Source organism: Oratosquilla oratoria, chromosome 2 (assembly GCF_046742065.1).
Source record: "Oratosquilla oratoria isolate Oo_2021 chromosome 2, ASM4674206v1, whole genome shotgun sequence".
NCBI lineage: Eukaryota > Metazoa > Arthropoda > Malacostraca > Stomatopoda > Squillidae > Oratosquilla > Oratosquilla oratoria.
This window is the reverse complement of record NC_134778.1, coordinates 42,085,848-42,100,599: the sequence shown is the minus strand read 5'-3', so window position 1 is coordinate 42,100,599 and position 14,752 is coordinate 42,085,848. Positions and strand designations below refer to the sequence as shown.

At 37.4% G+C, this 14,752-nt stretch overlaps 1 protein-coding gene across 1 annotated transcript in view; it reads left to right on the top strand.

Annotated features, from left to right (window-relative positions):
* The window catches only part of LOC143038575 (aldehyde dehydrogenase 1A1), a 64,356-nt gene that overhangs the window by 22,387 nt on the left and 27,217 nt on the right, over positions 1-14,752 (top strand). Inside the window, exon 3 of the mRNA XM_076207960.1 lies at positions 12,804-12,905. Within this exon, the coding sequence (XP_076064075.1) occupies positions 12,804-12,905 (102 nt within the window). The remainder of the gene's footprint in view (positions 1-12,803; positions 12,906-14,752) is intronic.

The following is a 14,752-nucleotide window of genomic DNA, read 5'->3' as shown; positions in this document are numbered from 1 at the left end:
TTGTGATAAGTTGATGAAGGTGGAAAAAGAAGTCACGGGTCTAGTTCAGAGTTTTTGAGTTTATTCCTGACCGGTTTCGCGCTATGCTTCTTCAGAGGAATGTGACTGGGGGTGAAGCTGGCGATATACATAGGAAGAATAGGGCCGCGTTCCCTCCTTTGAGATGGGCTCCGTTTTGTTGTACAATAATTTACAATTTTAATACAGTGTACAATAATTTACATTTTTTTGTGATGTAGCTATTGCACCATAGATGTTTTAAACAATAAAATGAAACATAATGAAAATAATAAATAAATAAATCTCATCGTATTTGTTGTATGACATAAAATATAATAAATTTTTGTTTATATTGCATTATTTTATGTGAAAAAATTATATTATTGATTAGATTATATCTTATGTCAACAAATACGATGTCATATAGAACGTTACACCACTTCAAATGATCACATTAGTATTATTTTCATTCTGTCTGGATATGTTATTTATATTATTATTCACTTACATATGTAAAATTGTATCAATATTAATGTTTTTTATAATATCTTATGTCATACAACAATGTGATGTGATGCCAAAGGAAGTCACATCACTTCAAATTATCACATTGTTTTCATTTTTATTTTATTCTATTTCATTTTGTCTGGATATGTTAACATTATATTATTTTATTATTTTATCTTGACACTTTTCGGGTTTTCCACATTTTTTACACCACTCATTCCACTTACACTGTTACACCCTCGGTCAACATTCCACACACATCGGGGCCCACCTCCAAGGAGGGAACGCGGCCCTATTCTTACTATGTATACCGCCAGCTTCACCCCGGAGTCACATTCCTCTGAAGAAGCATAGAGCGAAACGGTCAGGAATAAAATCAGAAACTCGGAACTAGACCCATGACTTCTTTTTCCACCTTCATCACACACACACTGTAGTATGGATCTACCAGCTGCTACTACTATTGCCCTATTACAAATGGATGGTACGATAAGCCACCTACTTCCCTACACGTCACCGTGGTAATGCTGAGAGGACTTCAAGTGTAACCATCCAACACCACAAGAACGTCCTTCCACTTCCACATGCATACAGACGCAGCGAACTTCTGGTGAGACGACACAATGTTATGCGTGCCCGACGCAAACCCGGCTACCGCACGGTGTAGACGGGTGAGACCAGACAGGTGCCGAGGTACACATCGTGCAGGCTGCGCTACAACCTATATGCCAACAACTTTGATACCTCATCGACGATTACTTATTAATATATGTAAATATTTGCCAGAAGGTGATCACTGTATATATTTTTTGTATCACCCGCACTAGTGGGTGATAAACTACAAATAATTCCTTCAGTTATGATTCGAGTGTGTCCTGTGTGTCACTAGTACTCTGTAAATAGCTACACTTTTGTACTAGGTTTGACGCTCCTTAGGCGTAATAAATTGATAAAAAACAAACACACACACACACACACACACACACACACACACACACACACACACACACACACACACACACACACACACACACATATAATATGGTTTAAAGTCACAAACTCCCATCGGGAGGCTAGGACGGTTCCCCCTTACAGAGGATTGTTTAGCGAAAGGACGTTCCAGGTAGCTTACCCAGTGACATTGAGAACGGTCAGATCTAGGTTAGGGGCTCATTGACTCGAGGATGAAATTTCTGGAGTTTACAGTATATGAGGACTCGGCTGTTTTTCTTTTGGAGATACAATGTACTTTATAAACCAATCCATGTGATTCACCATTGTCTTGGATCACGTGTTGGACTCATGATCGATAGTTATTAACCGTCCGGATGAGAGCTCAGAGCTCGTACATGACCAATCTTGGGTAATACTGTGAGCTTACACGCACGCACGCCCCAACTCTCCGTCCACGAGAGTTTGAGTAACAACCCGCAGCGCAGCGATACTGAAATTATTTCAGCCCTGGGCGGGATTCGAACCCGAACCGCCGTAGTGGCAGGCGAGAACTCTAACCACTGCGCCACGTATTGTATGTTTGTGTGCGTATGTATGTATATATGTAGCCTGTGTGTGTATGCATGCATGCATACATACTCGTACACGTATCTCAAACATCAGCCACCCTTCAGCAGTGACCGTTTACAGATTTTATTCTGATAAACACCAGGCCAAGTTTGTGTGAGGATTTGAAAAATATTTTTCCTTCTGACCAAGGGCAAGGTAAGGTCTTTTGATGTGAGATTGATAAGGGATGATAATTCCTGGTTGTCTCAGGCTTGGGAGGAGTGGGAGGGGTGGGGTGGGCAGCGTCGTGTTGGTCGCGATCAAGGTTGGTAGAGATACTGTACAATAAGCGTAAACAGATAATGGATATTTACTAGATAAAAAAAAAAACAGTATGTGCACTTATAGTCGTTATTTTCATGGTGAGAAATCCTTTTGATTACCACATCAGTACGAGCCAAATTCTCACGCGCAGCATTCATCCTTGGCAACTGTAATTGTTATTTCGAACTATGTGTTCTTTTCATTACCTGCACTTCATGTATATTGATTTGCCAGATAAACTTATTATTATTACTCTCATTATAAAATATAAAGTCACTGCTGTATTACTCGTTCTCTTTTACTCAGTAATAGTAAATAGAGAAAACGTGATCAAACCAGTTCGCAGAATCCGAAGTGGTATTCCCGCATAATGTCTGCTCTCTGGTGAATGAACACGGCAAGAAAAACACAAAGGATATACCGAGTTGTAAGATTGAATGCTTGTAACTTGTGCTACCGGGATTGACGCTCATTTAAATGGCAATTGACGTCAGCCTGAAGTGAATATATAAATTGTCCCACCTGATTGGAGAAATTCGGGAGGCAAGTTGTATTAACTGTACAGTTTTCAGATTGGAAGGTATTTTGATTGCACGTCCTTCCCACATACATGTAGGGTCTGAAGGCCTTCCCCCCTCTTAAGGTGGGGGAGTGGGCCTAACCAAGGCATACACCCAGCCTGGGTCACTCTTTCCATATATTGTTAATATTTTTAACAAAGTAATCGAATCGTTTGACAACAGAAAAACAGATGAGAGGAAACAATGCCGCACACACACACACACACACACACACACACACACACACACACACTTTCAACGAACGGACGGCTTGACGAACGCTCTGAAGAAAAGTGCAGATTGTGGATACCAACGCAAAGAGAAGTGCCTTTTTGTATCTGCAGGGGGGGGGCAAAGTGCTCGTGAGGTAGTGGGAAAGTAAGGAAAGAGGAGAGGGGGAGGGATTACTGGGGAAATGGAAGGTAATGAGGAGGTGGAGGAAATGGCCCTGACGGGCCGCCGAAAGGTAGACAAACGACCCCAAGACGAGTTAGATGATGACATGTCTAATAGGAATGTGAAGATTAGAGGTATAGATAGGAGCAATATAGCAGAAAGTGATGAGAATATTTTCAAGGGATTTAAAGAGAGTGGGGGGGACTCAAACCCCCCCCGACTGACAAGACTAGAGATGAAGGTTGATAAGGTGATCGAGGACTTGGAGAGTAGGTTAGGTCATATGAACACCATTTTAAAAAGGGTTGAAAGATTGGAAGAACTGGAAAAGGCGAATAAAAACTTAACTGATGAAATAGAAGAACTAAAAAGACAGTTAAGAGAGGTAAAGGGGGAGAATGAGGAATTGAAGAAGAATAGTAAAGAAAACAGAGAAACAATAGCTAAAGAAAGTAAAAATTGGAAGCAAACCCAAGAAGGAAATAAGATTTCATTCACTGACATAGTCAAACAGCAATTGAAAGAACATACTGAAGACTCAGTTATTAAAGTGATGAGACAAAAGGAGAATATAGTAAGGGATTTAGCAGACAAGAAGAAATGTATAATTATATTAGGAATGGAAGAGAAGAAACACAACACAGATAGAACCACAAGAATCAAAGAGGAAAATGAAAAAGTAAGCCAATTACTAGAATCAGTTCAGGAAGATGAGCCAGGAATTATGAAACAAATCGAAGAGAAATTTAGACTCGGAAAGTATAGCACAGACAAGACCAGACCAATTAAGATTAAATTCAAGTCACAAACAACGGCAGAGAATATCTTATCCAAAACAGGGAAACTAGCAACAAGTGAACAACACAAAAAGATATGGATAAAAAGAGAAATGAATAAAGAGGAAAGAGAGGAAGAAAAGCAGAAAAGACTGGAAGCTAAGACAAAAAACGAGAACAGAACGGAGTCAGAGAAAGAGAGATTCTATTGGAGAGTAGTGAACATGAAACTAAGGAAGTTCGACATACAAAAGAAAAACATAAGGGAAACAGAGAACACAATGGAAGTGGCAGAAAACTAAGAGTGTCTTACACAAATATAGATGGATTAATAACAGGATTGAATGAGCTGAATGATTATTTGAAAGAAAAAGAACCGGACATAATGGGAATTGTAGAAACAAAATTAAAAGGCCCACTACCACCCAACAGTGTAGGACATGATGCATACAATTATTGGATTAGAAACAGAGAGAAAAAGCAAGGGGGTGGAGTTATGTTCCTGACTAAGAAGGATATAAACGTGAAAGGTGTCATATATGGAAAGAATACAGTAGAGATGATTATGATAGAAGTGGAAGACAGAGATAAGAAGAGCAGAAAATTTGTGATCAATTATGTGCCTCCGAAAACAGCCTCATGGGAGGAGAGTGAATATAAAAGTATGTTAGAGGACACAAAGATAGCATTAACTAAAATAATGGAAGACGGAGGAAGAATAGTTATGATGGGCGACTTTAATTGCAAAGAAATCTGCTGGGAAGAAATGACAGCAAAGAGTGGTGATGACTCATGGGGAAATGCTCTACTTGAGATGATTACTGACCATTCAATGACACAATGGATACAAGAGAACACTAGGTATAGAAATGAAGAAGAACCATCGAGGCTAGACTTAATAATTACATCTGAACCTAGAATAGTGGACAAGATTGAATATAAAACACCAATAGGTAAAAGTGACCACATATTGATTGAACTGGAACTTAATGAAGAAAAATATATGAAAAGAAATGAACAATATAGAAAAGGAAGAATGATGTATGAAAAAACAAACTTTGATAAAATAAGAGAATTCTTCCAACAAGAAAACTGGGAAGAAATATACAAAGAAGAAACATCAGTGGAAGAGAAATGGAATATTTTGACAAAAATTTACAAAAAAGGAGTGGAAAAGTATGTCCCAAGACAAAAACAAGAAAAAGAATATGTAAAATGCTGGTACAACAAAAGTTGTAGGGAGTTAAAAGACAAAAGAGACAAAGCCTGGACCGGATGGAAAAAAGACAGAAGACCTGAAAAATGGAAAATATATACTGATTATAGAAATGAATATGTACAAAAGTGCAGAGAGGAAAAAAGAAAATATGAAAAAGATGTTATAGAAAAGTGTAAAGATCAACCAAAACTATTCTACAGATTTGTAAACAATAAACTGAAAAACAAACAAGACTTGGAGAAATTAAGACAAGGAGGAGTTGAATACACTGAGGAAATGGAAATGGCAGAAATTATGAACAAACATTTTAAATCAGTGTTTACGAGGGAAAATATACAACCTGAAGAGATTGAGTGGAAGGAAAAAGTCCCCCCTATGGAAGAAATAGAAGTAACGAAGAATGAAATATTGACACACTTGGGTAATTTTGATGTCAGAAAATCGCATGGGCCAGATGAAATAGCAAACTGGATTCTGAAAGAATGTAGGAATGAACTGGCAGACAAAATACATAGCATAATAAGCAGTTCCTTAAAAGAAGGAAAAGTTCCAGAAGATTGGAAAAAAGCAAATATAGTACCTATATATAAAGGAGGAAATAAAGAAGAACCTACCAACTATAGACCAGTCTCTCTAACAAGTACAATAGCAAAAATATGTGAAAGAATTATCAAAAGTAGATGGGTAAAATACTTGGAAAAAAAACAACGTACTAAATCCAAGGCAATTTGGATTCAGACAAGGACGATCATGCGTCACCAATTTAATATGTTTCTATTCAAGGCTAATAGATATAATACAAGAAAGAGATGGATGGGCTGATTGTGCATTTCTAGACCTAAAAAAAGCTTTTGACAAAGTACCACATAAGAAGTTGCTTAAGAAATTAGAATATGAAGGAGGAATACAAGGTAAATTGCTAAATTGGATGGAAGACTTTTTGCAAGAAAGGAAAATGAGAGTAGTGATAAGAGATCAGCACTCAAAATGGAATGAAGTAATAAGCGGTGTCCCGCAGGGAACAGTTCTGGCCCCAATAATGTTTGCTATATATATTAATGATATGGATGAAGGAATTGAAAGCTATATGAGCTTCTTTGCAGATGATGCAAAATTACTGAAAAGAGTGAAAACTGAAGAAGATTGTGAATCACTACAGAGAGATCTAAATAAAGTACAAGAATGGAGTAGGAAGTGGGAGATGGAGTTCAATACAAAAAAGTGTAGTATAATGGAATTTGGAAAAAGCAAAAACAGAATAACAGGATCATATAATTTGGGAGAAGAAGGAATAAAAAGAGTAGAAAATGAGAGGGACCTGGGAGTCATTGTTATGAATAATATGTCACCTGAGAAACATATAAATAAGATTTTTGGAGAAACTTATAATTTAATAAGAACAATCAAAGTGGCATTTACATACCTGGATGAAGAAATGGTGAGGAAAATCCTAATCACCCTGATAAGACCAAGATTGGAATATGCAGCAACGATATGGTCACCAAGTACAAAAAAATGTATAAAAAAACTTGAAAGAATACAAAGAGCAATTACTAAACTGGCACCAACACTCTCAAAACTATCATATGAAGAGAGACTACAAAAACTTAAACTACAGACACTAGAGCAAAGAAGAGAGAGAGGAGATTTGATAGCTATTTACAGAATCATGAAAGGCATAGAAATTACTGATAGAGAGAATCTGATAAAATGGGATGACAGAAATACAAGAGGACACGGAAAGAAAATAAAAAAAGACAACTATAGAAGAGATTTGAAAAAGAACAGCTTTCCTCACAGAGCAATAGACAGTTGGAACAAGTTAGATGAGAAAGTGGTGTGTGCAAAAACAATACATGAATTTAAAAATAGTTTAGATAAAATGAGATATGAAGACGGGACCTCACGAGCATAGCTCCCCTTCCCGTAAAATACAACTAGGTACAACTAGGTAAATACACACACACACACACACACACACACACACACACACACACACACACACACACACTGGAATTGGAGTCAGAAATGGGAAGTGGACTTTAATACTAAGAAGTGTAGCATAATGGAGTTTGGAAAAAGCAAAAACAGAATATTATTAAAATATACAATTGGAACCAAGGAGGCAAAGAAGCTGGGATCCGAAAAATATTTGGGGGCAATTATCACAAACGACTTTCCATCACACACACTCCCAAACTCTGTCACCAACTTCCTCAATCCCTCCTCCGATCCTGCCACAAGCGCAGTGTCGTCCACAAACAACAGCTGGCTCACCTCCCACTTTTCTCCATTTTCTTTAAGTCTAATGATAAACATATTAACAAAATTATCGGGGAGGCTTACAACTTGCTAAGATCAATAAAAGTGGCATTTGCATACTTGGACGAAGACATGATAAAAAAACAACTTTGGTTACATTGATAAGGCCTAGACAGTATGCGGCGACATTGTGGTCACCCAGTACCAAAAAGAATATAAAGAAAATAGAAAGAATCCAGAGAGCAGCAACAAAAGTGGCACCTGCACTTGCAAACCTATCATATGAGGAGACATTGGCTAAACTGGAATTACCGACGCTGGAGCAAAGAAGAGAGAGAAGTGACCTACTGACCATCTACAGAATCATGAAAGGCACAGAGATACTTGATAGAGAGGACTTACTAAAATGTAACAAGAGAAACACAAATGGACATGGAAAGAAAAGAAAAAAAAACATAGCTACAGAAGAGAATTGAAGAAAAACAGTTTTCCACATCGAGTAGTGGACACTTGGAACAAACTGGACAATGAAATAGTATGCGCAAAAAACATTCATGAGTTTAAAAGTAAACTAGACACCGCGAGATACAAAGGCGGTACACCACGAGGATAGCTCCCCTCCCCGCAAAATACAACTAGGTAAACACACACACACACACACGTCGGTCGAAGTGACAACGAACTTTGGAACTCCAAGAAAACTTCAAGATTCATCGATCTCAACAATGAGGGAGTAACTTTGTTGTATTAATAAGGAAGGGGAAAGCTCGTGGTGTAGTGGGAAGGTGAAGAAAAAGGAGAAAGGGAGGGATTACTGAGGGAAATGGAAGGAAATGAAGGTGACAAACGGGTTCCCCCCGGACGGCAGGAGAAATGTCAACAAGAGAGCTGCAGACGACGCAGGCGAAGTCGAAAATATCAGTAAAAGCATTAAGTTCAGAAATATAAATAAGAACGGCACAATAGAAAGTGGAAAAACTAGAGAAAATTACCAAACATTGGGAGGCTAGGTGCAGCCAATTTACACGGATTACGGAAAGAGTTGATAAATTGGAACTAAAGAAGGAGAACCAAAACCTAACTAAAGAAATAGAATAATTAAAAAGACAGTTAAAAGAAGTAAAAGATGAGGATGAGGAATTAAAGAATAATAATAGAGAAAAAAAGAGTCCATAGCAAACGAAGCACTGGGTTGGAGTTGTTACGGGACGGGGCTGGTTAGTGAAGAGACGTTACGTATAACGGATAAGTGCTTAAGAACCAGCTCACTTCTAGAAGCCACTGTAGGACTGAACTATCTGGTCAGGGCCTAGATAATTCGTAAGACTAGAAGTAAAGGTAACAAAGAAGATTCCAGGAAAGGAATATTAAACTAGCGATAAAACTAGTAAACGAAATTATTAATATGGAAAATATTTACAGGCAATCAACACAAAAAAGAATGGGCAGTAGGGTCAATGGGACCGTTACATGATTATAAGAATATGGAAATTATCGTTCAAATAAGAAACACAAGATACGTATACAATATGGTACTAAGTACAAAGAGATCAGGAACATGCATCAAAATAAGTAATAAGTACAAATATAAGTATAAAGTAATGCAATGTATATCAGACACGTAATGTAGGCAAAAAGGGTGATCACTTCACACCAATCGTCTCATGAATCTAAACTTCTAGTTTTTATCAAGAGATCAATATGTGAGAAAATGACAAGGAGTGAGCGATTTCCACCGCTTATATACCATTGGACCGGAAGCGGGATACTTCCGGTTAAGGGGCGGGTGAGCGAAAGGAGGGGAGGAGGGTAAGTTAACACACGTCAACATGGGTAGTTTTAAGACCCTCGACTCGCTTGAACAATCTACTTATTTAGTAACTGTCAAATCTGTGCGCTCCGAACTATTCAGGATTTCGCTTGTCTGTTTGTTCTACAAGAGTGCGCACCTTTCTCCGCACGTAGGCAAGATTACATATAGTGGACGGGCGTTACTGCTTAACATTGTTACAATACATACATAGACAAGAAATATGAACATAGTTATGTAATACAAAGGAACACAATTCTATAACATAATTACACATATGACGTAATATCTAATATTACGTTACAGAGTAAAGTCCAAGAAAATGACAAAGCTGCATTTACAGATATAGTGAAACAGATGAAAGAACAAACTAAGGACACAATAATTAAAATTATGAAAGAAGAGAATATAGTAAGAGACTTAGCGGACAAAAAGAAATGTATAATTATATTAGGGGTAAAAGAAGTATAATCTAAAGAGGACTACAAGAGTAAAAGAGGAAAAGGAAAAAGTAAATAATATATTAGAAGTAGTTCAAGAGGATGGACAAGAAACGGGGAAATAAATTGAAGAAATATATAGACTAGGGAAATATAATACAGATGAGACCAGACCAGTTAAGATCAAATTCAGGTCACAAACGACAGTAGAGAATATCTTAGCAAGAACAGGGAAACTAGCAGACAATGAACAATATAAACAGGTATGGATAAAAAGAGATGAATAAAGAGAAGAGAGGAGAAAACAAAAAGACTAGAAGCTAAAAAAAAAAAAAACGAGAAAAGAACAGTCAGAAAAAGAGAAATTCTATTGGAGAGTAGTGAATATGAAAGTGAAGAAATGGTTCATAGCAGAGAAAAACAAAAGGGAAATAGAAAACACAATGGAAGTAGCAGAAAATTAGAAATTAAATACAACTAGGTAATAAATACATGCACTAAATAAATTAGAAACTGCAGGAGGAATACAGGGCACATTGCTGAAGTGGATGGAAGACTTCTTGCATGAAAGAAAAATGACAGTGGTGATAAGAGACAAACACACTGATTGGAATGAAGTGATAAGTGGAGTTACACAAGGAACGGTTCTGGCCCCAATAATGTTTGTTATATATATTAATGATATGGATGAAGGAATTGAAAGTTATGAGTTTCTTTGCGGACGATGCAAGATTATTGAAAAAAGTGAACACTGTAGAAGATTGTGATTTGCTACAAAGTGATCTCAATAAAGTATGGGAATGGAGTAGGAAGTGGGAGATGGAATTCAATATTAAGAAGTGTAGTATAATGAAATTTGGAAAAATATATATAAGAATAGTGAGATCATATAAATTGGGAGAAGAAATTAAAAAATGAGAAGGACCTGGGAGTCCTTATTATGAATATGTCCCCTGAGAAACATATAAACAAAATTTTTGGAGAAACTTATAATTTAATAAGTACAGTTAAAGTGGCATTGACATACCTGGATGAAGAAATGGTGAAGAAAATACTAGTCACTTTGATAAGACCAAGGTTGGAGTATGCAATGACGACGTGGTCACCAAGTACAAAAAATGTATAACAAAACTTGAAAGAATACAAAGAGCAATTACGAAATTGGCACCAACACTCTCAGAACTATCATATGAAGAGACTAGCAAAACTTGAGCTACAGGCATTAGAGCAAAGAAGAGAGAGGAGACTTGATAACTATTTATAGAATCATGAAAGGCATAGAAACTATTGATAGAGAGGATCTAATCAAATGGGATAGTAGAGATACAAGAGGGCATGGAAAGAAAATCAAGACTGTGAGTTATAGAAGAGACCTAAAAAAGAACAGCTTAGATGAGAAAGTGGTGTGTGCAGAAATAATACACGAATTTAAAAACAGTCTAGATAAAACGAGATATGAAGACGGGACACCACGAGCATAGCTCCCCTTCCCGTAGAATACAACTAGGTAAATACACACACGTCGGTCGGGGTGGCAGCGAAGTTTGGACTCCGGTGATATATTTAAATTTCGAGGATCACAATGACAAGTACCTGTGTTGTATTAATAGGGAAGGGTAAAGCTCGTGGTGTAGTGGGAAGGTGAAGAAAAAGGAGGAGAGGAGTGATTACTGAGGAAAATGGAAGGAAATGAAGGAGGGAAAGATTGGTTCTGGGAAGTCAGGTGGCATGTCAACAAAAGTCGGCCACACGATCATGGTGAAGTTGAAGAGTTTTGTAAAAATGTAAAAATTAGAAATATAGATAAGAGCAGGGTAAGGGAAGGTGAAGATAGCTATTTCCATGGATTCAATGATGGAGGAAATGACAACCTCCCCCGACTAGTAAGTCTAGAGGAGAAACTAAAATGAATGAAAATTGGGAAGTTATGTTTAATCAATTAAAGTTGATTACTCAGAGTTGATTAACTTGAAGAACTAAAGAAGGAGAATCAAAACCTAACTAAAGAAATAGAAGAATCAAAAAGACAGTTAAGAGAAGTAAAGGATGAGAATGAGGAATTGAAGAGGAGTAATAAAGAGAATAAAGAGTTCATAGCAAAAGAGGTATGTGGCTGGAAAAAAGTACAAGAGAACAATAAAATGGAATTTAGAGGTATAACGGAACAGCAGATGAAAGAACAAACTAAGGACACAGTTATTAAAGTGATGAGGGAGAAGGAGAATATAGTAAGAAACTTAGCTGATAAAAAGAAATGTATAATTACATTAGGGATGCTCTTATCTATATTTCTAATTTTTACATTTTTACTAATTTCTTTGACTTCACCTCTGTTGTCTGCTCATCTCTTAATGACATTCCTTCTGACGCCTGGGGCCCATTCATCCCCCTCCACATTGTCTTCCATTTTCCTCAATAATCCCTCCCCTTCTCCTTTTTCATCACCTTCCCACTACACCATGCGCTTTCCCATTCCCTAATAATACAACACAGGTACTCCCTCATTGTTGAGATCCACAATTTTTTTTTTTTTTTTTTTTTTTTTTTTCTCTCCTGGAGTTCCAATCTTTGCAGTCACTTTGACTGCCATATGTGAGTGTGTGTGGCTGGCAGTGGTCCTCAGGCCTTCCCATAGATCTCTGTAGGAAAAAGTATTGGATTGTTACCTGTTGTATTAGTGTGGGCCATGTCTATCATTGGCTTGTAATAGCAGGAGATGAACAGTCACCAGTTGTCATCTCATTGTATGAAAAATTGGAGGAAATACAGTTGAAATTGGAAGTGAAGGTGTCATGAGTTTTGAAAGACAGGCAGCAAGAAGATAATTCTCTCTTAATGTCAATCTCAAAGGACCACCACTTGTAGGTACCCATTGATAGTTCCACCACATGGTAACACAGATATTGTAGGACTTGAATATAATAGCTGTATATACAGTGATTATGTGTGTTATAATAATGTATGTTAAACAATCATACATTATGAATTTATGTTTGAATCTTACAGCATGATGTGGACAAAGCGGTGGCAGCAGCACGCAAAGCCTTCCATCGAACCTCCCAGTGGAGGACAATGGATGCCTCCCAACGTGCTATACTTATGCATAAGGTATGGTGTGGACCTGTGTGACTGATTTGTCAACAGTTTTATGTCTTGGCCACATTCGCCTCGGAGGTTGTGGGAACAAATGAAAATCTAGGTGTAAGTTGGATTGGAGCTATAATTTGATTCACAGTATTTGAAAAGTGTAGGTATTGGTTAAGTTATGAAAGTAATCTTCATGATAGAGACTAGCCTCTGATAGGGTGCTTTGTACATGAGGTAACTGGGATTGCTGCAGGAGTGTAGTTTAGCTACAAAGGGCTTTTTACCATTATTTTTTAATATTCAGAAGAATCTTATTTTCAACATATTATGTCTGTCCTTGTCAAGGTATTTAAAGCTTTTATTTGAATATTCCAAGATCTTTCTTCATCCTGGAAGGCTAATTGTGCCATTATTAAATTTTCTGTAACTTTTTCTGGTTGATTTATTCCAGTTCTTGTTCTGATTCATCAGATTTATCGTGTATAAAATTGCTTTAGATATTCTTTTTCTTGCTGTGTTAGGTTGTTATTCCTTTTTTCTTTAAGGAGGCAATCTTCTATGTGTAGGTGGGGTTGAATATTTTTAGTACATCTGGGATTGTGTTTTGCACTTGCCTTGTGAGAACAAGTGTAAGTTTATAGATGATCACTTATTGATTAATTATTTGTACCCCATGCACTTACATCATGTTCTTAATAAGCACCATATGAGGACGGAGCCTTTATTAATATGACATTTTGCTTGTTACAGCTTTTTCAAGTACATAGTCGTCATAGACATGGCTGAGATTAAATAAAGACTGGAAGAATGGGGGGTGAGGGAGGTAGGAGGGAGGGGGTCACTGAATATTAGGGAAAGTTAAAGAGAAGGTGGACCAAATGTCTGGGAACAGGAAAGGTTAAGATGAAGCAATTGGTTGGGTGAAGGACATTAGCTCACAACTGAGGAACAAAAGGAAGAAGAAAATAAGAAGGATGGGCAAATGTGTACGGGGGAGGGGAAGCGGTTTGGAAGGCAACCAGGGATAGCTTAAAATTTTGTGGGCAATGGGTATTAAAGGAATTAGGTGGTGTGAGATATTGAACATGCCCCTATTTTGTTCAGTTGTGTTAATTCCTTGTATGATGGCTGCTTCCAAGTATTTTCTCCAGATCTTGTTAGGTTCATGTACTAGAAGTTCTGTATTTTCCCAGTCCATCAAATGGTTGCTATTGTTCCTGTGTTCAACACACATGTTGGTGGTGACATCATGGTGGACATTGTATCTGTGTTTTCATATCAGGGTTTTTAGATGCGTGGTGTTTCCCCAATGTAGGATTTTTGACATCTCGAGCATGGAATCCAATAAACACAGGCTTTATTGTTCAGCATTTTACTGATGTTTATTTTTGTCCTCATGATGTCTTTAATTAATTGTCCTACTGGTCTGGCACACTACTTCCAAGTTGGTGGGTTTTAGAATACGAGTCAGGTTGGTAGGTAACGCAACACATTTGACTCTCCTGACATGCTGCCTATGGCCCTCCAGAATCTTAACGGCCTGTTTTCTGCATCTACAAGGAAGTCTGGAAATTTAAATTTTAAGTTTCCCTGATATACCAGCACACTTCTAAGTATTCTTCACTGCATATTCTAAGTGCCCTAAGGCAGAAGCATATCACTACTCCTTTCTTGACCCTGATGTCATGACAGTAAGACAATTAAAGACATCATGAGGATGAAAATCAACATGGGTAAAACACTGAACAATAAAGCCGATGTTTATCAGATTTCATGTTTGGGATGTGAAAAATTCTACATTGGGGAAATATCATGTGATCTCAAAATCCTGATATGAGAGCACCAATATGATGTCTGCCATGATGTCA